This window comes from Lithobates pipiens, unplaced genomic scaffold, assembly GCF_037356315.1.
Source record: "Lithobates pipiens isolate NorthernLeopardFrog02 unplaced genomic scaffold, aLitPip1_a1.2 Scaffold_10, whole genome shotgun sequence".
Lineage (NCBI taxonomy): Eukaryota > Metazoa > Chordata > Amphibia > Anura > Ranidae > Lithobates > Lithobates pipiens.
Window position 1 is genome coordinate 54,855,572 of NW_027507686.1, and position 27,811 is coordinate 54,883,382.

General features: G+C 42.5%; 1 protein-coding gene across 2 annotated transcripts in view; it reads left to right on the forward strand.

Annotated features, from left to right (window-relative positions):
- Positions 1–27,811, forward strand: part of PHAF1 (phagophore assembly factor 1) — a 57,600-nt gene that overhangs the window by 9,941 nt on the left and 19,848 nt on the right. For both annotated transcript variants that reach the window (XM_077455152.1, XM_077455144.1), the window contains exons 2-10: positions 7,692–7,816; positions 15,999–16,081; positions 18,085–18,168; positions 18,257–18,300; positions 22,582–22,661; positions 22,743–22,837; positions 25,046–25,143; positions 25,525–25,637; positions 26,996–27,129. In XM_077455152.1, coding sequence (XP_077311278.1) covers positions 7,753–7,816; positions 15,999–16,081; positions 18,085–18,168; positions 18,257–18,300; positions 22,582–22,661; positions 22,743–22,837; positions 25,046–25,143; positions 25,525–25,637; positions 26,996–27,129 — 795 coding nt within the window. In that variant the 5' untranslated portion in view covers positions 7,692–7,752. The remainder of the gene's footprint in view (positions 1–7,691; positions 7,817–15,998; positions 16,082–18,084; positions 18,169–18,256; positions 18,301–22,581; positions 22,662–22,742; positions 22,838–25,045; positions 25,144–25,524; positions 25,638–26,995; positions 27,130–27,811) is intronic.

Here is a 27,811-nt window from a genome sequence, read left to right on the forward strand (position 1 = left end):
AGGTCAATCGAGACCCCTACCTGCGGCAGTCGAGCCGGCGAGATTTGTACAAAACCGGACGGAACACGAAAACTACGAGACTTCCAAGAAGGGAGACGTTTGTCTGAATGGTAATCAAATGGTGATCAACACGAGCTGTCGGCCTAGTGACGTGGTATTGCGCACCGGAAACCGACAACCACCACAGGCGAACGGGCTGGTTAAATACCCCCCGGGCTCCTCCCATAAATTCAGGCCACCATACTGGCCTTCCTACATATATATATATATATATATATATATATAATAATAATTATATATTTTTTTTTAGTAGAGACACTAGAGAATAAAATGGTGGTTGTTGCAATATTTTATGTCGCACTGTATTTGTACAGCAGTCGTTCAAATGCATTTTTTTGGGAAAAAATTACACTTTAATGAATAAAAAAAAAAAAAAAAACTACCAGTAAAGTTAGCCCAATTTTTTTGTTTTTATTTTTTTGTATAAAGTGAAAGATTTTACTCTGCAAGAATCGTGAGAGAATCATGATCTTTTTATTCCAAGCAAAAAAATTGTGATTCTCATTTTGGCCAGAATCGTGCGCTCTGTTCCACACTAAGGGGTATATCAAACATGTTTTACTGCACACATGACTGATTTTTCTGTCGTGGGATTAGTAACACTTTTGTTTCCTTTGACATGGGCGGTCGGCCCAGTGGTGTCTGATTGATCTCCCGCTGTTGCTCAGAGAGGGATTGATCCGCTGATCCCTGCTGAGCAGGCGGATGACAGGTCCTTGTCCACTCACTGTGCAGAGATGGACCTGTCAGAGCCCTGCTCTCCTCTATGGGGAAATCGGATGAAAATAGATCACACAAAATTTATGATGCAGTTTGCTGAAGACAAGCAGACTAAGGACATGGATTACTGGAACCATGTCCTGTGGTCTGATGAGACCAAGATAAACTTACAACCAGGTGAGGAGTACAAAGACAATTGTGTCTTGCCTACAGTCAAGCATGGTGGTGGGAGTGTCATGGTCTGGGGCTGCATGAGTGCATTGGGGAGCTACAGTTCATTGAAGGAACCATGAATGCCAACATGTACTGTGGCATACTGAAGCAGAGAATGAGCCCCTCCCTCCGGAGCCTGGGCCACAGGGCAGTATTCCAGCATGATAACGACCCCAAACACACCTCCAAGACGATCCCTGCCTTGCTAAAGAAGGGTAAAGGTGATGGACTGGCCAAGCATGTCTCCAGACCTAAACCCTTTAGAGCATCTGTGGGGCATCCTCAAAATGGAAGGTGGAGGAGCGCAAGGTCTCTAACATCCACCAGCTCCGTGATGTTGTCCTGGAGGAGTGGAAGAGGACACCAGTGGCAACCTGTGAAGCTCTGGTGAACTCCATGCCCAAGAGGGTTAAGGCAGTGCTGGAAAATAATGGTGGCCACACAAAATATTGACACTTTGGGCCCAATTTGGACATTTAACTTAGGGGCGTACTCACTTTTGTTGCCAGCGTTTAGACATTAATGGCTGTGTGTTGAGTTATTTTGAGAGGACAGCAAATTTATACTGTTATACAAACTGTACACTCACTACTTTACATTGTAGCAAAGTGTCATTTCTTCAGTGTTGTCACATGAAAAGATGTAATAAAATATTTACAAAAATGTGAGGGGTGTACTCACTTTTGTGAGATACTGTAAGTAAGTATATAGTGCTTACTTTGTACATACAGACAGGTACTGAGATGTCCCAAGCAGCATCTAAGGTAGCTGAGATCTAAATGTGCTTCACAAGCCACTGGTTGGGTATATCTTCTCACGGCACAGACTATATTTTTTGTCTTTGTGTGTTTTGAAACACTTGTGTCGGCACATACTGTATGTATAGTCTCTTATCTGTGAAGATCACTGAAGTTATTTCCTGTCCTGTTTTTGATTTGTGTGTAGCTATTTATACAGCTATGTATACATTATACAATGTTACATTGCACTGGAACTGCTTTGTGAGTATAATTCCCCCGTACACATCGGACTTTCCAATGGAAAATGTGCGATCGGATCGTGTTGTTTGAAAATCCGATTGTGTGTGGGCTCCTTTGGACTTTTTCCATTGAAATTTCCGACACACAAAGTTTGAGAGCTGGATCTAAAATTTTCCGACCACAAAATTTGATTGTTTAAATTCCGAACGTGTGTAGACAATTCCGATGGACAAAGTGCCACGCATGCTCAGAATAAATTACGAGACGAAAGCTATTGGCTACTGCCCTCTTTATAGTCCCGTCGTACGTGTTCTACGTCACTGCGTTCAGAATGATCGGATTTTCCGTCAACTTTGTGCGACCGTGTGTATGTAAGACAAGTTTGGGCCAAAATCCGTCTGAAAAAATCCAACAGATTTTGTCGTCAGAAAGTCCGACCATGTGCACAGGGCATAAGACTGGTCTGCCTAATTCAGGTTGTGCTGCTGGCATATAAAGATGTGTCAGGTTTAACATATAAACGTATTAAATATTGAGCAAGTTAAAGCGGTTCTGCACCTAAAAAAAAAAAAATATTAAAGGCCTGCAGCTACTAATATTGCAGCTGCTGACTTTTAATAAAATCACACTTACCTGTCCCAGGGTCCAGCGATGTCAGCGGCAGATGACGAGCGATCGCTCATCTCGCTGCTGCCCCCGCCGCCATCCTCTGTCAGGGAATCGGGAAGTGAAGCGTTGCGGCTTCACTACCCGGTTCCCTACTGCGCATGCGCGAGTCGCGCTGCACGTCTCTTCTGGTCCCCCGCTGTGTCCTGGGAACTGTGTGTTTCCCAGAACACAACGGGGGGGGGGCGTCTGCGGGGGTCTGTGGCGGTCTGCCCGGAAGTGGGTGCAGATACCTGGATTATCCAGGTAACTGCACCCCCATCCCCCCTGAAAGGTGCCGATTGTCGCACCGGAGGGGGGGAGGGATCAGATTAGCAGAACTTCCCCTTTTAGGGGGAAGAACCGCTTTAATGAAATGCCCGGAGGATTCTGCCATGAATAACTGGTAAATAAGGATGGCAGCCTCAGAAATATTTCATGAAATATAAAGGGGCAAGCTGGTCAAAACATAATTTTTTTGTTGGTAATTAAAGCGATATTAAACTCTATTTTTCTTTTAATAAACGGGTCCTCTGCAGGTTATGCCATAGTGTGCTCGTTAGCATCGCACCTGTCATAATGTGCCCTTCAGCACTGCACTGTCCTCACTTCCACTGGTTCCCACTGGGGCTTCCAGCTTCTCATGGTCTTCCTTCCTTCTGTTTCCGTCTGTTCGACCGCTTGGATGGCCAGGCCACGAAGACGTCACTCCCATGTGCTTGTACACAGGAGTCGCATCACCATGACACAGATCGGGTGCCATAAATGTACGCTGAGCGGCACATGTGCTTCTCGGGGTACATGACAACTGACAGGCAGGAGAAGCATTTATGGCAGAGGAAACCGATAGGAGCTCTTCTGTCATAACAAGTTTGAGTGTCGGCAGATTTCTAAAATTTAGAGTTAAATACCACTTTAAACCATTAAGCTTCTCTTCTGTCTCCCAGACCAGCCTCCATCCCAGTTAGTCCTTTGTTTTTATTGCTATAGCTTTGTTGGAAATATAAAATCCTGTGGTATAAAAAGTTTACATGTCAGATTTCATATTTGATTTGCTTTTTTTTTTTTATTTTTTTTTTTTTTTGTGCAAGCAAGTAAAATCTTGCTTACCAAAACAGAGAAAACAAAGGGAGAGTTGTCACACCTGGGCGATCCAATTCCTCCACCATTTCACAGTTCACACTGCGATCTGCGAACTGATCTGTGGGGTGTCATTAACTTTTTACATTGACACCCGCAGCAGTTTGCAGATGTCAGTGTGAACCACCTGCGATTCAGAGGCGAACCAGCGTGATTCCACGCGCCCAGGAATCGCGCTGGTTCACGCATTGCACAAATGTAAACCTAGCCTAAATGTCCTACAATATAAATGTTCGCATGTTTTGTTATCTTGTGTTTATATAACATTTAATTTCCATTTCCTGCATACTGTCTTCTTACAGGAAACAATAGTCTTTATTTAAAGTGGTTCTAAAGGCAGAATGTTTTTTTTATACCTCTACCTCCAGAACCTGCATTCACTATATCTGATCATCCACAGTACACAGAACATGGAAATGAAATCATTTAGTAAATATAAACAGATAAATACTTTTTTCTCATCGGCAGTATATAGCAGTCTTATGATTTCTATCAGTGTGTGGTTAAAGCTTGTATGAAAACTCCTCCTTCTCCTCTGATTGTCCTATGAGGCTGCATAACCCCTGACCCTCTGTGTGAACAGTGCTGATTGGTCCTGTGCCGATCACATGCACTCTCCCACAAAAAAAAGAAAAAAAAATACTGTAGAGCAATACACACTAAACTGATGTGCAGAGTGCCTCCAAGGCTCTGTACTAACAGGAGATGGATTGGGGACAGTGAGAGAAAGGGGAGGATTAGAGAAGAAAGGATCAAACGCCTTTTTACACAATGCGGAGGATTAACCCCTTAGGTTCCACAGTGAGTAAAACAAACATTCCTTACTGCATATACAGACCAATTTAACTGTTGTGGGTTTAGTAACACTTTAATGCATTCTCCTCTTAGGCCCCTTTCACACTGGGGGCAGGAGGAGCGTCGGCGGTGAAGTGCCGCTATTATTAGCGGCGCTTTACCATTGGATTTGTGGCACTATTCGGCCACTAGCGGGGCATTTTTACCCCCGCTAGTGGCAGAGAAAGGGTTAAAAACCGCTGCAAAGCGCCTCCGCAGAGGCGCTTTTCCGGCGGTGTAGCCACGCTGATTTCAATGGAAAGGAGCGGTGTATACGCCGCTCTAAAGATGCTGCCAGCAGGTCTTTTTGCACCATTTTGCCAGCACACCGCTCCAGTGTGAAGGCCCTGGGGGCTTTCACATTGGAGAGACAACAGTGGCTGTTTCAGGTCTGTTTGCAGGCACTATTTTTAGCGCTGTAGTGATTTCAAAATTACCCAGTGTGAAAGGGGTCTAAAGGTAAATAAGTCCGGCTCTCCCCGTCTGAGCCCTGCCTTGGGCCTCTTTCACATGGCTGATCCGCTCAGATCCGCCTGTCAGTTTTTCAGGCGGACCTGAACGGATGCTCCATAGAGGTCTATGGTTCGTCGGATGTCAGTGGTGACATGTCCACTGACATCCGACCCGCTCCGATCCAAAAAAGTGTGACGGAGGAAAAACCTACTTTTCCATCTGTCATCGGATCGGGTGACGACGGACTCTATGGTCCGTCGTCACCCAATCTCCCATAGGGGAGAGAGGCGCTCTGCCAGGTCCGTCCCTGCGCAATGTGCGGAGATAGACCTGTCATCTTCCTGCTCGGCGGAGATCGACGGAGCAATCCCCTGCTGAGCAAAGCGGATATCCACGGGGTGGAGCATCATGGATCTGTCCCGTGTGAAAGAGGCCTAATACTTACCTGAGCCTGATCTCAGTCCAGCAATGTGCATGAGAGCAGCATCTCTCTCCCTTTTCATTGGCTCCCACTGCTGTCAGGCACAGCCAGTGAGGGGGGAGGGGGGCAACAAGTACAGAATATGTGACCGTATACTGTACCTTTAAATGTTGAATAAGTCTACCTATCATGTTATTTATTCATTTAAGTTTTATAGAACCTCAAGCCTATAAACTGTTGGAGTATAAAGAATGGAATTCCATTGCACAAGAGGTGTTTTTCTACTGCACAAAGGTTACTATTACAATAGTTTCTCAATATAAAAATATCTTGCAGAAGTTTACTCCATGGATAGTTGATTTAACACAGCCAACAGCTTCAGGAGTTCAAGCCAGGTGAGGTCTGTCGCTGGTGTTTGTCATTCTGACTACTAATGGGGGTTCTGTGCTTTACAACAGCAAACGTCACATAGAATTTCAGACATGGGCCAAAGACATAACCATCATAAGGCTATAATGAGATTTGAAGTACATGCATGACTCGTGCTTTATTCAAATAGTCCAGAAGCCAGTTACACTGCAGAATGTAACAGTCAATGTAGGTAACGCTTAGTCTCCAAACTTTGTAAACAAACCGTCAGTTTACTCCTTGCAGGAGTTAATTTTTTTTTTTTTACTACCACTTTAAAGCGACTGTAAAGGCAATTTTTGTAAGTGATATTAAAGCATTGTTTTTATAATATTTATATATATATATATATAATATTAAAAAAACAATGCTTTAATACCACTTACAAAAATTGCCTTTACAGTCACTTTAAAGTGGTAGTAAAACAAAAAAAAGTTAACTCCCGCACGGTAATGTTATAATGTGCTAGCATGAATTGCATACTAGCACATTATGAAATACTTTCCTTAAAATGAAGCCCTCCAGAGGCACACTTTCACTGCTGACAGGGCTTCCATCTTCGCCCGGTCTTCCTTTTGGGTTCAGCCGCTTGAGTGGCTGAGCCGCAATGGCGTCACTCCTGCACATGTGCACGGGAGTCACGGTCACGGCATACAGCTTTAAAGGCACAGCTGAGTGTGCCATCTCTTCAGAGCGCATGCACCAGTTACATTACCGGCTGCAGACACACTGAATAGCTCCTAAATGGTGCAGGTTTAGGAGATATTCTTGGTATCTACAGGTAAGCTTTTTTTTTTATGGCTTGCTATGGGGAACACGAAGAAGAGGAGGAGCCAGAAGTGCCAGCGGGGGGAGGAGGGAGAAGAGAAGGATCAGGGCAATACCACTGCACAGAGCAGGTGATTATAACATGTTTGTTATTTTAATAAAAGAATAATAATGTTTGACTTTAGTAAGACTGTAATGTTTAGTACAGAGAAGTAAAGCTTCCAGCACTATAGACATTTAAAGGGGTTGTAAAGGTTCATTTTTTATTTTCTAAATAGGTTCCTTTAAGCTAGTGCATTGTTGGTTCACTTACCTTTTCCTTCGATTTCCCTTCTAAATGTTTTATTTCTTTGTCTGAATTTCTCACTTGCTGTTCCTCCTCAGTAAGCTGTTTTGGCTGACTAAACACCGCTTGGATAATGGTGTGAAGTTTGCTGAGGAGAAACAGGAAGTGAGAAATTCGGACAAAGGAAAAAAAACATTTTGAAGGGAAATTGAAAGAAAAGGTAAGTGAACCAACAATGCACTAGCTTAAAGGAACCTATTTAGAAAATAAAAAACAAAGCTTTACAACCCCTTTATCTTGCATCTTAAGGTCAATTGTAATGAAGGAAACAGACCATCACTTGGAGTTTCAAATCCCTTACCCAAATGTACCATTGTGGCAGGCTCTCTGGAGCTCACGTTCTGCCTTATCTCTTCAATAAGGTCCCCTTTGGTGACTGAGGTTTGCCCACGTGGACATCTTGGTAGCAGATAAATGGTTAATAACACGAGATGATGTTAACACACTAAGTGATCTTTCCTGAATTTTCATATTTCATTACATGCATTATGGCTCTGTGAAATCATCAAAGGAATTCATTCAAATTCAATGATTCGCATCATTTACCCCGCTTTTGTCTAATGAAAGATTTTATTATCCGCTGTAATTAAACACTGTATTAGTAAAGCAAATAGAATGGCTTTTTCTCTGTCACAATCAGAAAATGCAGGCCTCCGTTTGTACGGATTTTCTCATTTTAGTTTCTTCTCTGATATTTTTACAGGTTCAGCTGTGTTAACAGTCTGGATCTAAGCTGACAGCTGGTACCTCCCCGTCCTGAGCCAATGCTGGATCTGGAGGTTGTTCCTGAGAGATCCCTTGGCAACCAGCAATGGGAGTTTACCTTAGGTGAGTTGTGTTATTTGGCCAATGGCGGTCCAAGTCTAGCTTAAAAAGTAACTGAAGTCTGCTCACATAATTTGTAATAAAAACATCTCTGCCATTCTGAAGCTTCCCTCCAACCACTTTGCATATTCTTTTATATATACTGTGATTCTGTACTTGCCAAATATGCTGCAGAAATCTCCCTACTCCACAAAGTCTGGCTGCATCCATTTTAAATATGGGCAGCTGAAGCTGTTGCCTGTTCATTTCCTGAATTTACACAGACACGCACCTCCAGCTCTGCTGCCCTGCAGCGCTCATTGGCCCACTTATGACTCATTCCGCCTCCCTTCCTGGCAAACTCTCACAAGAGTGGGAGAGAGCCATGATGGAGAGGAGTCTGTGATGGGGGAGTAGGGTGTCTGTGAAATACTAATAGGTTTATGTTGATTAAAATTGTTCTTTTGTTTTAAATATTATATTTTCTTTTTTTGTTGTGTACTACAAATAAGATATGTGCAGTGTGAATAGGAATTTGTTCATATTTTTTTCAAACTATAGTCCAGCCCCCCAACAGTCTGAGGGACCGTGAACTGACCTCCTGTTTAAAAAGTTTTAGGACCTCTGTGATAGACCAACACAAAGTGGCACATAATTGTGAAGTGGAAGGAAAATGATAAACGGTTTTCCACATTCTTTACAAATACATATGTGAAAAGAGTGGCGTGCATTTGTATTCAGCCCCCTTTACTCAAATACTCCTAACTAAAGTCTAGTGCAACCAATTTACTTCAGAAGTCACCTAATTGGTAAATATATCCACCTGTGTGTAATTTAATCACAGTATAAATACAGCTGTTCTCTGAAGCCCTCTGAGGTTTGTTAGAGAACCTTAGTGAACAAACGGCATTATGAGTAAGGAGGAGCTCCGGCGTGTTCGCGCAGCTCACATGCAGAGTCTGCCATGAAGCCAGCACTGTGCTGTGCTAATCACAGGCAGTGAGACATTGTCCCGATGCACGGCTGCAGAGATCAGGAAATGTCTCACTGCCTCTGATTAGCACAGCACAGTGCCGACTTCCTGGCAGGCTCTGCACGTGGGCTGTGTGAACATGCCAGAGCTCATTCTTAATTATGAGGGCCAAGGAACACACCTGACAGGTCAGGGATAAAGTTGTGGAGAAGTTTAAAGTAGGGTTGGGTTATAAAAAAAATATCCCAAGTTTTGAACCTCGCACGGAGCACTGTTCAATCTATTGCCTGAAAATGGAAAGAGTATGGCACAACCTCAAACCTACCAAGACATGGCCGTTTACCTAAACCAACAGGCTGGGCAAGGAGAGCATTAATCAGAGAAGCAGCCAAGAGGCCCATGGTAACTCTGGAGGAGCTGCAGAGATCCACAGCTCAGGTGGGAGAATCTGTCCCACAGGACAACTATAAGCCCCTGTACACGCGGTCGGAGATTTCCACAACCAAATCCGTCGGATTTTGCCCGTCGGATCTTGTCCGAAACTGTTGCATACACACGGTCGGACAAAGTTGTCGAAAAATCAGATCTTTCAGAATGTGATGACGTAATTTTGTTACGATGGGACTACATTCAGGCTAGTAGCCAATAGCTTTGGTGTAGGAATTTGATCTGAGCATGCGTGGCACTTGGTCCGATCAAAATGCTCTACACATGATCGGAGTATGCCTGATCAGCCCAGTTGGTCGGGAAATATTTCCAACATGTAGGAAAATTGGGTCCGACGGATATTCCGACGGAATCAGTCCGATGCATACCACACACAGTCGGATTATCCGACGACGCGGTCCGATAGGACACATTCCGACAGATTCTCCGACCGTGTGTACAAGGGCTTAGTCCTGCACTCCACAAATCTGGCCTTTATGGAAGAGTGGCAAGTAGAAAGCCCTAAGAAGTCTCACTTGAAGTTTGCAAGAAACCATGTGGGGGGGGGGGGGGGGCAGCAAGCATGGAAGAAGGTGCTCTGGTTAGATGAGACCAAAATTGAACCTTTTGGCCTAAAAGCAAAACGCTATGTGTGGCAGAAAACTAACACTGCATATCACCCTGAACATGACACATAATGGTGGCCGCATCATGTTGTGGGGATGGTTTTCTTCAGCAAGGACAGGGAAGGTGGTCAGAGTTGATGTGAAGATGGATGGAGCCAAATACAGGGCAATCTTAAGCCCCGTACACACAAGAGGACTTATGTCCGACAGACTTCCGAAGGAGTTCTGCCGGAGTTCTGCTGGAGTTCTGTCGGAGTTCCGACAGAGTTCTGACGGACTTTTCGGCTGAGCGGACTTGGCCACACACAATCACACTAAACTCCGACGGATTTGAACGTGATGACGTACGACTGGATTCGAATAAGGAAGTTCATAGCCAGTAGCCAATAGCTGCCCTAGCGTCGGTTTTAGTCCGTCGGAATAGCATACACACGAGCGAATTTTTCGAAGGGACCGGGTCCGGCGGAGTTCCTTCGGAAAAATTTGAAGCATGTTCCATATTCTAAAGTCCTTCAGACTTTGGCGAGTCAAAAGTCCGTTGCAGCCCACACACGATCGAATAGTCTGACGGAATCAGTCCATCGGACTTTGGATGTTGAAAAGTCCGCTCGTGTGTACGGGGCTTTAGAAGAAAACTTGTTGGAGTCTGCAAAAGACTTGAGACTGGGGCTGAGGTTCACCTTCCAGCAGGACAATGACCCTAAACATACAGCCAGAGCTACAATGGAATGGTTTAGATCAAAGCATATTAATGTGTTAGAAAGGCCCAGTCAAAGCCCAGACCTAAATCCAATTGAGAATCTGTGGCAAGACATGAAAATTGCTGTTCACAGACGCTCTCCATCCAATGTGACAGAGCTTGAGCTATTTTGCAAAGAAGAATGGGCCAAAATGTCACTGTAGATGTGCAAAGCTGGTAGAGACCTCCCCAAAAAAGACTTGCAGCTGGCAAAAGGTGGTTCTACAAAGTATCGACTCGAGGGCTGCGTACAAATGCACGCCACACATTTCACATATTTATTTGTAACATATGTTGAAAACCATTTATTTTCCTTCTACTTCACAATTATATACCACTTTGTGTTGGTCTATCACATAAAATCCCAATAAAATACATTTACATTTTTAGTTGTAACATGACAAAATGTGTAACAAAGAAAATTAGGAAAAAAATGGACAGGTCAAAGGACACAGTAAACTAAAAGGTTGCAATTACCTGGAAAATAAAAAAAAGTATGGTTTTATTTTTTTATTTTTTTCTCATTTAAAAAACAGGAGTATGGCACCCGTTGTACAGCTACCAAAAAAAGACACAGGATCACACACTCGCACATCTATCTATACATATGGCTTACATCCCCTTTCTCCTCCAATCCTCTATACTGCTCTTTTATGTCTAGCAAGGGGTGCCAAAGTTTGAGACATTTTTGTAGCCTTCGGATTCCCACATAAGCAAGTTTGAATTTCATCAGAACTTCATTCATTACATTAAAAAGTTGGCCCGAAGTAGTGGTGTGTAAACCCTTTCATCATGGTAGTATTGAATTACATGCATAAGGTATTATAGTTTCCATACACGCTTCGATAAATCAACTTCTGTTTGAGCTATTGCAGAACATTAGGCCGGAGTTTGGTTGGATCATGGAAGAGAAAAGAACTTTACAGCAGGATGCTTTTTCATGTGTCCAAAATCTAGCTTTTAGGCTGGGTTCACAATATTGCGTTTTTTTCCCCGCATCCAATTCGCATGACAGGAGACTGACCGGCTCTCAATGGAGCTGATTCACACATCTTCATAGAGGCTGCAGAGTGAATTGCACAGGAGTCCTGGGTATCTTTGGCTCTGTTTCAGGTCCAAATTCAGGCAAAAATTTGGGCCTGAATCGTCCCTGATACAGAGAAAAGGAACGCTCCGGACCCCTGCTGTCAGCCGCATCCATCTGTAGTGTGAACCCAGCCTAAAAGTTCCAATAAAGGGTTAGTTCACCTTTTCGAAAAAAATGTGGAAGTAACCCCATAGACCCCCCCCCCCCCGATCCCCTCTGTACTTACCGCCATGGGTGATGAGCTGTGGGTGCCCACACAGCTGATGCAGTGCTCTGGGGAATTTAATTCGACACTCTTCTTCCACCTTCTTTCTGCAGGGCTTCTGGGATGGATCTGAGCGATTCTGCCTTTGAGCATTTCCCAGAAGCCATGCAGAAAGGTGGGGAGGAGAGGCGCGAGGATTTAAAATCCCTGCAATGCTGCACCAGCTATGTGGGCACCCACAGCTCATCACCCACAGGGGTAAGTACAGTGAGCAACGGGATGATGTGCGGAGTTCACCTTTTTTTTTTATTTTATTTTTTCTGAAAAGGTGGATAAAAAATAATTTAAATCGTTTGTAGTTAAGCTGTAACAGAGACAGAGCAAACCGGACCAGAGTTCTATTCATTGCAGCCAGTCATATTCTAGTGCCATTTAGATTGAAAGATTAGAAAGATTAGGCCTGATTGTTTACAGCCCTTCATTTCGCTCACTCTATTTTTTTTTTTTTTTTTTTTTGTGTTGCACAATAACCAGTCTGATGTAACCTATGCATTTTTGTGTGAAAAACTGCATACATTTGTTTCTTTCTCAGCTTGTTTTTTTGGCACTTTACTCGTAGTGTCACCTGATTTCAGGAATTTGGCCTCTGGTTTTCTTTATTTGGACATTGTGAAACTAGTGACACCCTGGGAGGAGTCATCTCAGCAGCCGCCACTTTGTACAATGTCATCCAAAAAATGTTTGTTTTTTTTTTGTTGGGAAGAATAGTGGACAAGGCTACAACAGGTGTTCATTTTTTTCCCCAATATATAGTAGCTTATTGGTTGAAACTGTTTAGTGCAGTTGGTTTCTGAAAGAAACCGCTCAAAGCATTCAAAACCACAATATGGTAATTTGTTCATATCGGTTACGGTTTGTATTCCCCGATCCTCCTCTCTTTGTATATTATACTTCCTTTTAAAATTCAACTCTTTGTATTTGGTTATTCATTGTGACAGGGTGCTTCCATATACCCAGTGAAGTGACTGGCCTCAGGCGATACACAGGGATAAAACAAATCTTCCTACATAAGTTGTACCTATGGATTTAGAGAAGAGAAGAGAAGACTCCAGATTGATAAAGCTTGTCTGAGCTGTCAGAAAACAGGGGGCTGACAACTGAAATGACACTCTGCAGAGCTCAGTTAGGGCCCTTTCACACACGTGGACCGTTCAGATCCGCCTGTCAGTTTTTTCAGGTGGACCTGAACGATCCCTCCATACATCTCTAGCGACGGATGTCAGCGGTGACATGTCCGCTGACATCCGATCTGATCCGTTCCTCTGAATCCAGACGGATGGATGTCCTATTTTCCATCCGCAGATCGGATGAAAATAGACAGGCAGTCCGTTTTCATCCGATTTCCCCCCTCCCCCCCCCCCCCCCCCCCATAGAGGAGAGCGGAGATCTGACAGGTCTGTCCCTGCACAGTGTGCAGTGACAGACTTGTCATCCGCTGGCCCAGCGGGGATCAACGGATTGAGCCCTGCTGAGCAAGCGGATGTCTGAAAACAGATACGCACATGTGAAAGGGCCCTTAGGAGAGCTCTGAGAGCTGTTTGGAGGTAAGGGTCACCCCCCCCCCCCCCTCTTCACACAGCTCATAGGAGCAAAGCTGAGGTTGTCAATCACAGGCACAGGTGTGCTGGAGATCCATCCCATGTCACCATTTTTTCTCTTGGTGTCAGCAAAACTTGTTAGAAGTCATTCATGCAGATAGCAGAGGGAAGAAGCATCAGCTGGAAACGACATGTAGTACTCTGGATTATGACAAGTACACACTATAGGGATAGGCTTTGTTCATTTTTCAGGTCTGAGGTTTACAACCACTTTAACAAAAACTCTCCTTTTTAAGATACAATATCTTGTTCATTGTCTGCTCCACTAAAACAAATGCAGTTTAGCATATTTTGGATCCCAGTTGAGATAAGTTGGACATATTCTGGACAGCTTTCTGGCAGTAGAATGTTTCTATTGTTTGTTTTATTTTACTTATGGTAGTATCTAGAAGGATGAGCTCAGTTTTGGGGTATTTGGGGCAATAATTCAAGTGAGAGTTCACCCAAAACATAACTAACGTTAAACCTACTCACAGCCAAATTCTAAAACTAATCTATCTAGCCATGTAAAGAAGAAACTGCTATACATTCCTTTTCTGAAGCTGATCTGGTCTCCAGCAGCAGATGCTGTGTGCAGGAGCCAGCCTACAACGGCTGTGAAATGCCCGGAAAGTGACGTCACCCATTCACATACTATGGCAGGGCTGAACAAATCCCATTCTTAACGGTGAGTAGAAAATGTGGCCTGGCACCTGGGCTGTTGTCAGCCCCCAGTGGCTAGCATGGGGGGGGGGCGGAGCTGGGCGGCCGGCAGGCAGGTGTCCCCTGTGTTTTCTGATGCTGGGGGGTGGGAAGGGACAGTGCTGTGAGGGCAGATTAAAGGAGGAGAGGGGTAGGACTGTGAAGGGCAGATCAGGGACAGGGGGGGAATGGAGCTGACAGGGGTGGAGCAGAGCCCCCTAGGGCAAGAAGGGTCCCTTATGTGGCTCTCTTCCCTCTCGCTGGGTGCGGGTCTACATCGCACTGTCCAGGGAGACTCCCCGGAACAGGAACAGGCAGCTCTGAATGGGCTCAGCAATAGCCGGACACCGCCTCACAGGGGATCACCTTGCTTTCGGCTCCAGTTCCCTCTGGACAGGCTCTGACTGCTGCTCTGAGTCGGGTCTGGGCAGCCCGAGAGCCCGATACTCCCTGGATAACCAGTGTGGCCACTTGTCAGTGCCCATCAATGCTGCCTTATCTGTGCATATCAGTGACCCATTAGTGCAGCTTCATCAATGCCGCCTATTGGTGCCCATCAATGCTGCCTTTATCAGTGCAGCCTAGCAGTGCCCATCAGTGCAGCCTCATCACCGCACATTAGTGATTTAGCAAAAAAACAAAAACCTAATTGGTGAATAAATACCACCAGAAGAAAACTTTGTCTCAAAAAAATGATAAAAACTTCATATGGCTACAGTGTTTCATGATCGCGCCATTGTCATTCAAAGTGTGACAGCACTGAAAGCTGAAAATTGGCCTGGGTTAGGAAGGGGGTGAAAGTAACCAGTGGGCAAAAGGTTAAAAAAAAAGGCTCCTAACTTTATCTGGCTCCTAGATTCAAAGCAAATTTGTCAAGCCCTGTACTACGGGGCTTCCCATTTTTCGGCTGCGCCTCCTGCACATGCCTACACAGTGAAGCCGTTGCTGACAGCTCAGGGTGGGACCGGACCAGAGCGGCTGCAGAAAAGTTATGTATAGTGATTTCTTCTTTACATGGCTAGATTCATTTTAGAATGTGGCTGCGAGTAGGTTTAGCGTATACATGGGTCGATTTTTCAAAAGAATTTTCTTTCGAAAATCTTATCTAAGAATTTTTGTTCATATTTCACACCATTAGTGGGCTGCAGCAACAGCCAATTTTTGTGTGACCCTTGAATTGGACTAATCGGAAATGTTGGAAATTATTTGAAAAACAAACGATTTTTAATCAATGATGGGAGAGTCGTGGGAGGAATGTAATCGAAAAAGAAATGCGCATGTGCAAGAAAAGAAAATTCCCGGAAAGAAAAGAAGATGCCCAGCCACGAAAAATTATTTTCTGTAACAACATCAGGTGAGAAAGTGAAGGCTTGGGTGGTCGAATTTCGTAATCCATAATGGCACCATCGGATCACAAAATACACATTTTCAGATTTTTCAAAAGAAATTCTTTCTTAACTCGACCATGTATGGCCAGCCTTAGTAATGTGTTTGCTGCACTTCTACTTTCAGCATTAGGTTGATTTTGTTTGGTAGGAAACAGACTGACTGCTTTTTTTCAAAACTAATACATTTTCGAATACAGAAGTATGTCTCGTAGGGTAGGATTCTGAGTCACAGCTCCAGGAGGTGCCCAGCCCAGTTCCTATGCCACAAAGGTGGTATCACTTACAGCAGTAAAGATCCTGGCATCCCTGTCTCCCCAGGACTCCAGAGAGGCCTTAGGGAAGATTCTGCACTAGAAGAAGCTGGAGCACTAACCATTAAACCACTTTACTGTCATAAGATATACTGTCGATTGTCTGTTTCAGGAATGCCCCTGGCTCAGGCTGTGTCTATCCTCCAGAAACATTGCAGAATGATCAGAAATGTGCAGATCCTCTATAGCGAACAGGTGAGTCTTTACTTAAACTACTTATTCTGCATCAATAAACCCCCCCCAATTGCCCAGACTTCTTCCATAGAGGGCATTGTGCTCATTGGGAACTTCAATGCTGCAGACATTTTTCTGTACCCTTCCCCAGATCTGTACCTCGATACAATCCTGTCTCTGAGGTCTACAGACAATTGCTTGGACTTTCTTGAATTGGTTTGTGGTCTGACCTGCAGTGTTAACTGTGGGACCTTATATAGAGAGCTGTGTGCCTTTCCAAATCATGTCCAGTCAACTGGATTTACCACAGATGGACTCCAATCAAGTTGTAGAAACATCTCAAGGATGTAAAGATTTCAAACAAACTTCTTTCATGTCATTATGGGGTATTGTCTGTAGAATTTTGAGAAAAATAATGAATTTAATAAATTTTGGAATAAGGCTGTAACACAACAAAATGTGGAAGGGAAGCACTGTGATACTTTCCGGATGCACTGTAGATCGGTGATCTTGCCTTTCCTCTGACTACACTTGCTATGTCCTATTTTTCTATTAGCAGCACAGAATTGCCCCAATTTTCAGGAAAGCTGCAGGGTACAGGGGGGCTCCAGCTTCTAGTTCCCTGCAGTTTTTTTTTGAAGCAAGCCTTTCCTGTGTTGCTCCCATCCGCTGACACCCGATATCATCATCTGTCTCTGCTATGGTCCGATTCCGCAGACGGAGGAAAATCCTATTTTTTTCTATCCATCTGCAGAGCGAATCGGATAAACAGGGACAGACGGTCCATATTCATCCGCTCTCCCCTATGGGGGGAATCGGAGATCTGCTTCACAGTGTGCAGGGACCGCCCTGTCATCCGCAGGCTCAGCAGGGATCAATGGAGCGATCCCCGCTGAGCAAGCAGATGTTTATGGGGCTGATCATCACTGATCTGCTCCGTGTGAAAGGGGCCAAAGTTTGTTTAATGAAGCTTTGGCAATAAAACCTGGAAGCTGATTGGTTTCTCTGCACAGCTGCACCAGATTTTACATGCTTCAGTTTTAGTAAATCACCCTCAAGTGTATCTAAACAGCTTGGCTGAAAAATTAAAACCGATGCTAAACAGAAGATTGCAGTTGGACCAAGAGTGTGTGATTCTGCTGTTATGCAATTGTCTCCCAACATGATTTATTGGAATAGCAGATGCACAGGAGAAAAAAAGAACCTGAAACCAGAACATGGCTTTTGCTCTTTTTGACTTGGGTCCAATCATGGCCTTGCAGTGTCAAAGTGTAACTAAAGGCAAAACTTTTTTTAGCTTTGCATAGAGTGGAGAGGGATTAGAACACCTGTTAGTTGTTATTGCTGTCTGTGCCCCTGTTAGGGAGATGCTCCCTTTCTAATTGTTATTTTTTACTGTTTATAATCAAAAGTGAAAGTAAAAGAAAATCACAAATTATGGGTTGACCTCAGAACACGAATCGTGGGGAAAACTTCCACTGGTGACACACTGGGATTCCCTCACTTTGGAGGGATTTCTTCTGACTTCCTGTTTTGTGTATAAGACAGGAAGTGATGGGAAATCTCCCCAATGGGACACACATGGAGGTTAGGAACCCCCCCCCCCCCCCCCCACTCTATCCAAAATGGGGATTTTTTTTATTTTTTTATTTTTTTTTTAGTTACACTTGAATTGATTTGTAAGATCTGTATGTTTTTCTGTTGTAGATTACAGAACCGTGATGCAGAGTTTCTCAAAGACACTTCTAGGCTCTGGCATAAGCTGACCATACAGTATGCAGTTTTCTTAGTCCATTTCCTTTTAGATATCCCTTCAACTATATAGTGCAAGGGCATGTCTGCATACGTATTGAAAGTGTTTAGGTTTGGCCTCATATTATTTGTATACTTTATTAAAGTACTGTACATTGAAATAAAAAAAAGCAATAATAATAATCTAACCAAGCATAGCAAGCATTTGAAATAAGAAATAAAAAAACACTTTTTTATATTCCGAATATGTATTTTTATTTTTTTATTTACAGTGTCCTTTGAATCATGACCTCATACTTAGCCTTACTCAGGACGGGATCAAATTGTTGTTTGATGCATTTAATCAAAGGCTAAAGGTGAGAAGCTTTTAGAAATTGAAAAATTAGGGTTGTTTTTGGCTCATCCCATTTTTTTTTTTCTAATGCTCTTGATTTTTATATTCAGGTGATAGAAGTATATGATTTGACAAAAGTAAAATTAAAATATTGGTAAGTGTATCTGTCACCATGTTTTGTCTCTCACCTGAGCACATCTTTTGGTCAGTTCCATTAACGCCTACCTCCCTTCTTTCTTTGTTTCTCAGTATAGTTGCTTATACAGTTTTTGCTATTTCTGTGACTTTGATAGGAATCTCCACGCTTTCTCTGCTACTTGCACTGTATATCTAAGCAAAAACATGCTCACTACATCTCTGCACATTTCCCATGTTTTGCCAGTTATGCTGCAAGTACAGAAAGCAATGCCTGTTGATCCTGTCAGAGATCCAGTGAGATCCTAAGTTAACAGATAATACTGCTTTACTGAAATCCCAAATTGTGTTGTGAACTACAGAACACGTCATCATCACATCACCATCTCCATAAGGTGTTCTGTAGTCCAACAGAGGGCTGATAGCACTGCTTGGGATTTCAGTGCAACAGAGTCAGCATGTTGCAGGAAGTAATGCGTATGCTTGATTTCTGGCAGGATCATTAGGTACTTTTCTGTACCGGCAGCATTTAAAGGGATAAAGCATAGGAAAATGTATATGTATTGCAAAGATTTACCCTCTACCCTATTATTTTGTTTTTATAATCTAGCTCCTTTTCTGCTTATTCTAAGCTTTGAATCTCTTTTTTTTTTTTTTGTTAACCTCTACCCTTTCTTCGCAATTTCTACTGTATTCAGTTCCTTCCACTCCATTTTTTTTCTCACTCTGACTAAGGTTGCCACCTTTTCTTCAAGCCAAACCCGAACGCTTTACTGGCGCACAGCATTTTTTTTTTTTTTTTTTTTTTATATACAGTATACATTATAGACAATAGGATTGTTAAAGACCTTGGAGTGGGTGTGTACAGGAGGGTAGTGAGATGCACAATGCTACTAATACTTTGCAAACAGTCTGTTTAAATGTTAGGTTAGATCAGCCCACGAGTGGAGTATTGTGTACCTCATTGGGTTGGTGGTCATTGTAGATGGCCTAGGTATAATACAGGGGTGTTGCTAGAACTATACAAGACCTGGGGTACTTTTGGGCACCCAAACTTGAGCAGTAATGTGGCATGCACAGCGCGTCACAGCAAACACTTGTGCTGGCCAATACGTATTCTTCTACATATTTTTGGTAAAAAAAAAATCGCAATTAGCGATTTATTGATTGGTTTGGGCAAAAGTTATAGCGTTTACAAAATAGGGTAGGATAGTTTTATAGCATTTTTATTGATATATTTTTTTTTTTTTTACTAGTAATGGCGGCGATCAGCGATTTTTATTGTGACTGCGACATTATGGCGGACACATCGGACATTTTTGACACATTTTTGGGACCATTGTCATTTATACAGCAATCAGTGCTATTTAAATGCACTGATTCCTGTGTAAATGACACTGGCAGTGAAGGAGTTAACCACTAGGGGGCAGTGTAGGTGTTATGTATGTCGTTGTGTTGGTTTTTTTTTTTGTATTGTAGGGGGCGTGGCCTGGCATGTGACGTCACTGATCGTCCTTCCCTATAAAAGGGAACAGACGATCAGTGACAGCCACACAGGGAAGCATGGAGAGAGGTTTGTTTACACAGACCTCTCCTCGTTCTTCAGTTCTGTGACCCGATCGCTGGTCCCGTGGTCACGGAGCTCAAGACCGGGTCGAGAGCACGCTGCTGGCGGCATCATCGGTACCGGTACGTGATTGTGCCTAGCCGCGCCATTCTGCCGACGTATATCAGCGTGAGGCGGTCCTTAAGCAGTTAATGACCAGAGCAATTTTTGCAATTCGGCACTGCGTCGCTTTAACTTACAATTGCGAGCTTCAATTTTGAAAGAAAAACAATATTTTTTACTTTTTGCTATAGTAAATATCCCACATTTATTTTATTTTTTTTAAAACAAATGTATTCATCAGTTTAGGCCGATGTATATTCTTCTACATATTTTTGGTAAAAAAATCGCAATAAGCGTATATTGATTTGGTTTTGCACCTACAAAGTAGGGAATAGATTTTTGCCATTTTTATTATTTTATTTTATTTTATTTTTTTACTGGCAATGATCTGTGATTATTTATTTATTTATTTGTTTATTTTTTTTTGGGACTGCGACATTGCAGTGGACAGATCAAACACTTTTGATACTTTTTTTGGGACCTTTAGGGTGCTTTTACACCGGCGTTGTCGGCAGTAAAGCAGTGCTATTTTTATCAGTGCTTTACTGTTGTTTAAGAGGTGCGCTTTTGACCCCAGCTAGCGGCCGAAAAAAGGTTAAAACCGCCCGCAAAGTGCCGCTGCCCCATTGATTTCACTGGGCAGGGGCACTTTAGGAGCAGTGTATACACTGCTCCTACAGCGCTGCAAGGATGCTGCTTGCAAGACTTTTTTTTTTTACAGTCATGCAAGCGCACCGCACCAGTGTGAAAGCACTCAGGATTTCACACTGGAGAGACAGAAGAGGCTCTTTACAGGCGCTATTTTTAGTGCTGTTGCGCCTGTAAAGTGCCTCAGTGTTGAAGCAGGCTTAATTAATAATCCTTTCCATATATACATAAACCTAAAAACAATTTGCACAATATTCCATATATATTGTGTGTGTGTATATATAGTAAATTGCATACTCTGATATAGAAATATGTTCAGTTAATAACATGCGTACACACTCAAATGCATACAGATACTGAGATATATATATATATATATACATATGCTCAATTACATGCAGTGCATGCACAATAAATATATATTCGGATACATAGATACATGCAGACACACTACTGTAAAGACACATATATAAGATACATGCATACACACACATTATATTACACTCAGATACATGCACTCAGATATATACTGTACATATGCTCAGTTACACACTGAGATACATACATGCATTCAGATACACATAAACATGTATAAATACACTTGACACAGCCACAACATATTATGAGATGAATACATATATATGTAGCCTGGTAATGGGCAGCCAGCTTCTCTCCTCCCCGCTCTGTCCCCCTCTTTCCTCACTCACTGTCCGTGCATCTCCTTCCTCTTCCTGCTCACACACACTCACAGCTCCTCTCCAATACATTGGTCTGCCAGAGTGAGCAGTCCTGACAGGTCTCCAGTAGCCAGGACTAGAAGCCAGCATCAGAAAATGCAGCCAGGAGATTCTGTATCCCTCCATAGAGAGAAACAAGTCCCCTGTAACTAGGGCTGTTTCTATCCAGACAGTTACATATATATGAAGATAGGTGACATTCTGATGCATATTATGGATCCTAAATTCTGATTAAGCTTTTATGGGGGTGTTATAGGAAATTTTGAGGGTTCCCTGGTGGCAGTGTCAGAAATGACAGGCAGTCAGAAACCCGGGCACAGGATGTAAAAACCGGGGGAATCCCGGACAGGTGGCAACCCTAACTCTGACCCTGTTTCTTTCTGTGTAACCTTTGTTTTTTATGCCTTTCTCTCTGCCCTCTAGTCTCCTATAAACTCCTCCTTTTCTTTCTCTGCTGCCCCCTATTCCTTCTAAGATTTTTAACAGTCTCTGCTTTCTATATGCATCTCTCTCTGATCTCAGCTCTTTTTTCCTTTACTCTACTGCTCAGTCTGGATTTTTCTTTGAGCTCCTATTTTAAAAGAGAAGTATAGCCAAAGCTTTATTGGCTAGACTTCTCTTATGGATCACAGGGGTGCAGTTCATTCAGCACTCCTGTGACCTGTTCTCAGCCTACAGTGGGCCAAAGCCTGCTGATGGCTGACCTCACTCAGCTGCTTGGGATAGATCCTGACTTTACAGTCGGGATCCCCTCAGATGCCTGGATTGGCAGCTGGCTCAGTCTCTCAGCATGCCACTGGGAGACTGAGCCAGCTGCTCCCAGCACTCCAGGGGCAGAGCAGAGAGCCGGTGACTGGCAGTCACCATTTTCTGCTCAAAGTGGGGAGAACTGATCAGCAGTTTGTGGACAGCAGCAATGATATAGATGAGTATGATTTTTTTTTTTTTTTGCTATTCCCAAACTTCTCTTATAATTCATGCTTTTCTTCTTTTGCTCACCCAAAACTTTACCCTTGATTGTCAGCTTCTGTTTCTTTTCTCCTCTGCTCTTTCTCCTCCGTTGATTTTCTGTAGGCTCTGCATTTTTATTTTTCATAGATCTGAGCTTGGTTCTTTCTTTAAATGATCTGCTTCCCGTCCTGACCTCTTTATCTATAACTAATTTTCTTTCTCTGCCTTTTTTTTATGTTTTTTTTTTTTTCTCTATCCAAGATAAATAATTTGCCCTCTTTTTTTTTTGTTACAGTGGAGTTCATTTTAACTCTCAGGCCATAGCTCCCACTATAGAGCAGATCGATCAGTCATTTGGAGCAACGCATCCAGGCAGTAAGACCCCACTTTATTAATGTTGGTATGTACTTACTTCAATACAGCAGTTATCTTAATGCTGCCTTGTGTTCATTTCAGTATACAACTCAGCAGAACAACTGTTCCACCTAAATTTTCGAGGTCTGTCCTTTTCTTTTCAACTGGATTCCTGGACGGAAGCACCTAAGTATGAGGTAAGAAATTCTGCTTGATAAAAAGGATATTTTTTACTGATTCATAAAATATGTGCTAGAAAAGTTGTGTCCTATCATAAACAGGCTGATTTTGATTGAATGGCTTTTGGCTTCTAAGTGATTCATAATATACTGCTATGAATTGCTGGCCAATTAGACAAAATTTTAGTTCGACATGTATTTGGCCAAGTATACGATCTCACTAGAACTGGTCGTGGGGAGGGACACAGGCAATGACAAAATGGTTGCTGACCTTGCACTTCAGGTGCGCAAGATAAAAAAGGCAAAATGGCAACTGATTTTAGACCAGAGGTTTTAGAGGAAGCTGTCCATGGTAGAGGTGGAGGGGAGAGAGCAGTGACAGTTAACCTTGGAACATTAGGCGATACAGGGTTTGATTGATTAAAACTGGAGCGTACAAAATCTGGTGTAGCTGTGCATAGAAACCAATTTGTTTCTGACTTTAGTTTGTTCAATTAAGCTTTGACAATAAAACAAAAACAAATAAAAAAGCTTACTATGCAGAATTGCATCTGAATTTGCACGCTCCAGTTTTAGTAAATCAACTTTACAAAGTATTAGCACACTGGGGATAATATAGATAGGTTGTAGATTGTGACAGGAAAGTGGATGAGTGGTAGCACTGTGCAGATGATCATGGAATGGGAAATATACAGAAGGCAGTCGGATCTGAATGTGCACAGGGATTAGAGGGGATGGAGTGTGATCAGATCACTAAACGCTGCAAGAGGAACAATGGTTAAGCTAAGTAGTTGATTTCCTAAAACTGGAGATTGCAAAATATAGTACAGCGTTGCATGGTAGCCAATGAGCTTCTAACTTCAGCTTGTCCATTTAAAGGATAAGTTCACCTTTTGTAATGTGTTACACCCATATTCAGGGTGTAATATGTTACAGATGCACTGGCCCCTGCTCCCCCCCGATCCCCCGTTCTGACAGCTAGCAAAGGAATCTTCTCCTGCCCGCCTGACCACGTCATCCATTCACAGTGTTCATTGAATCGAAAAACTAAAAGGTCCAACAGCCTTTGCTGCTGTCAGATTGTAGTTTTCAATGAGCTACCATGGCGCTGTGGAGCTCCGTTGTAGTTCATTCTCTCTTCCTGTCAGATTGTATCTGCTTGCCTGTACAGGATGCAAGGGGAAGCAGATACACTGGCAGATCTGCTGGAGACCTGCATGGCACCAGCGATCTACTGATCGCTGGTACAATGCTTTACAAGCTCAAAAAAAAAAAAAAAAGTAAATGCAAATCTTTTACCTGCAAAAGGGTGCATTTATTATTTTTTCCTAAAGAGTGAACTCCTTTTTAAGCTTTGACGGAAAAAAAACAAATCTGGCAGATTGGTTTCTATGCAAAGCTGCACCAGATTTTGCATTCTCCAGTTTTAGTAAATCAACCCTAAGTGTAGTTGAGTAAAAAATGATAGAGAATGTCGGTGAGTTGAAAAGAGGTAGCTTAGGAGTTGTTCAAGGATCGCAGAGAAACTGAGGGCTTAAGCCGGCCATAGTTGGTTCAGCAGGTACCGGCTAAAGGTCGAACCATGCATGGGCAGGCTGATTGTACCCAAGTCGATCCATTGATTTGACTTGGGTACAACCAGCATGTAGGATTTTTACTTGCGATTATTCCCAGCAGCCGTAGTTGCTAGCAATGATCACTATGTTCTCCCAGCAGAGTTTGCTCCCTGCTCAACTACCGAATACCCCCCCCCCCCCCCCCCTGCTTCCATCAGGAGAACACTATAGCTCCCCATGGGAAGGGTCTCCCTCATCAACACAGTCAGTGTTGATTAAGTGTTTTTTTATTGAAAGAAAATCACATGATCTATGGCCTGCCTTAGGAGCTGGGAGAAGTGTCAATGCAGAAAAAATATCTGGTCATCAACTAAGGCCAAGAAGGAGCTAATTATGAATATGAGGAGAAAGATCACCTATAAACTGTAATATCTGCTTCCTAGAATATTTCTTAACTTTTTTTGCCTTATGTGTAAAATTGTGGTGCATCTGCTGGTGCCAGCTATGCCACACTTCTGACAATGGGTGGAACTTTGAGAAGTGGAAAGGAGCAAGGCTTAGCACATATGATTTATACACAGCAATGTGTTTTTACTGCCACTGTGTGGATTTAATTAATGAATATGTATGCAAAAAAGAAGATGCAAATTTTTATTCTTGCTTTTTATAGCCCAACTTTGCCCATGGGTTGGCATCACTTCAAATACCACATGGAGCCATGGTGAAACGCATGTATATCTACAGCGGTAATAGCCTCCAAGATACAAAGTAAGAGACAACTTCAAGTACAGCTGCCGTTGTTTACATTGCTCAAGGTCTCTCACATAGTACATTACATTCACAGAAAGTCAACTGGCTGGAATAGCTGTAATGACACAAAAAGTTTCAGTGCTAGAAAAATTCTGGTAGTACATTGAGAAGTCCAAACCAAATCTATATGCAACAGAAGTACACTTTTGAACCATAAATCATTACAACTAGCTATATCTCTGCTTTATGCTATGCTGATGTAAATCATTTGCTAAAAATAACTACAACTAAAATTTTGTTCCAGCACACAAAATATCTGTTTCTGATCATTGGTGACAAGTACTCTTTAAGTAAAAAAATTGATATGTCATTTTTTCTTCCTATATTTTTACATGGTAGAGCTCCAACAATGCCTTTGGGCTGCTACATGGGCAATGTATATGCGGAAAGTGTGGATGTCCTGCGAGATGCATCTGGTCCTCTAGGGCTGAGACTTCGTCTGCAGAGTACAGGTATGTTGAGCTGTGCATGCAATATTTATTGAAATGTGCATATTAAATTAGAATAAAAATAATTCTGATGTGGTGCATACTCTCCTGTAACACTGCATAGGTTAGATGGTAATAATACTCTCTAATGAGTAGGCAGGGGACACGGGATCATAACTAAGCATGGTCATGTTGCTGTGAATCCTGTGCTCTTCTCTTACAACTGCCTTATATATCTACCCCAAGCTCCAGTGCTGGAAAGTCTGTTGGATTGGTAATGCTGCACAGCACATTAAAGTATGATGCATGGCCTTTCAGTTTAGTGTCATTTAATTTAATGCACAGATGATTATGGAAAGATATCATAAACTAGATTCCAGACAGTTATATTTTCTCCAATAAAGGGTATGCCCATCAAAAACTTTTGGACCTGTAGAATGAAACATGGTAGTTGCAATTTTTCTTTTGCAATATTTGCCCAAATTTTAATTCAATCTATATTTTCAGGAAATAATACACTAAAGTGAATTCAGGTGCACGGAAACATAATATTTTTTTTTTTGTACAAAATAAACCGAGTAAATAAATACCAATTATGTTAAGCCTTAAAACTGCCTACAACACTTTGAAAATGTATGGTTCCCAAAACTATCAATAGGCCATGCTTAAAATGCCTTTAAAATTCATCAGTTTAGAGTTAACAATAATGCTACGCTCACACAGTTGAAGAGGGGCATAAGGCACATTTTTCCCATCCCCAACCATAAGCTGCTGGATGTGCAGATACATGCATACAGCCAAGGCTAATGTCAACCTTCCATTGCTTTGTAAAGGCTTCCTGGCCGCAGCTGTTCACATACACCTCTGATCCCAGCCGCAAAAAATCGGCAGATTCTTGCCACAGGAATCCGTTGTAAGCACGATATAGCCTAAACGAGGGACCTGGATTTATTTTAGAATTATTACACAATGTGTATTGTACGATTGCTTACATAGATGAACACACCCTGCACATGCATTTTTGTTTGTATGTATGTGCCTGGGGCAAGGGGGATGCCTTTATTTGTATTGATATTATTTTAAATTTTTTACACTTTTTAATTTCTTCTCCACTTGGCTGCTACTGTAGAAATGAGCTTGTTTTAACTCCTTCAAGGCCTAGGCATACATGGCATCCCCCTCTCAAAGAACTGAAGTGGTTGTAAAGGCTGAAGGTTTTTTTGTTTTGTTTTTTGTTTTTTTACCTTCATGCATTCTAAAAACCAGCAGGGGGTTTAAACCATCCAACTCTGTCCAAAACTAAAATAAAGAATTTTGGTCAGGCATACACTTTTTTTTTTCTGATGTACAACTGTATAATACCATGTTTTTTTCACTGGCAGGTTGTGGTCCAGGAGTAATGGCCGATGCTAAGCTGCGTGTATCTGAGCGGTGTGTGTATTTTGGAGACTCGTGTCAAGATGTGATGAGCATTCTTGGAGCTCCACATAAAGTCTTCTACAAGTCAGAGGACAAGGTAGATGGACCTGCAACACCGTATTTTATAAATTGAAGCCTCATACACACTGGTTTATTGTAAACGCTGTTTCTGCTGCCAGGAGAAAATCAATGTTAGCTCAACTAAGCTGCATTTGTTTCCTAACCACTTTAGATGAGTTTAGCAGCGTTTGCCCATTTATTTCATTGGCCGGAGTTTCAATTTATTCTGGCCATTGAAATGAATAAATACTCAAGTGCTAAATGCGAGTTTGGGCACGTTTAGCATTTTTATACCCAAAAGCTTCTCTCTTGAACGCAATTCTTCTGCGTTCAGAAGGAGCTTTGACTGCCTCTAAACTCTGCTGCTTCTAAACTCCTCTAAAAGCCTAATGTGTGCATGGACACACAGGCTTTCATTGAGGTGCATTCAGTGGCCTAGGCAAAAAATGCCACAATCCCCAGAAAACGTCCGTTTAGGAGCTGCAGTTTGCATGAGGCCTGAAAGTCCACAGAGTACCTTTATTTACAAAGGCAAGATATTAACTGAGCCCTTTGATTAAACATGCTACTATAGAACAAGATACCAAATTTTTATTTAATGCAACATAATCTATACAGAATCTAAAATCCAATTTATACACAAGTCAACAAAAAATGTTACTAAATATGCAATAAATAGCTGTTTTGCAACTACATAAATCCCAGCTCCAGGCACAGCT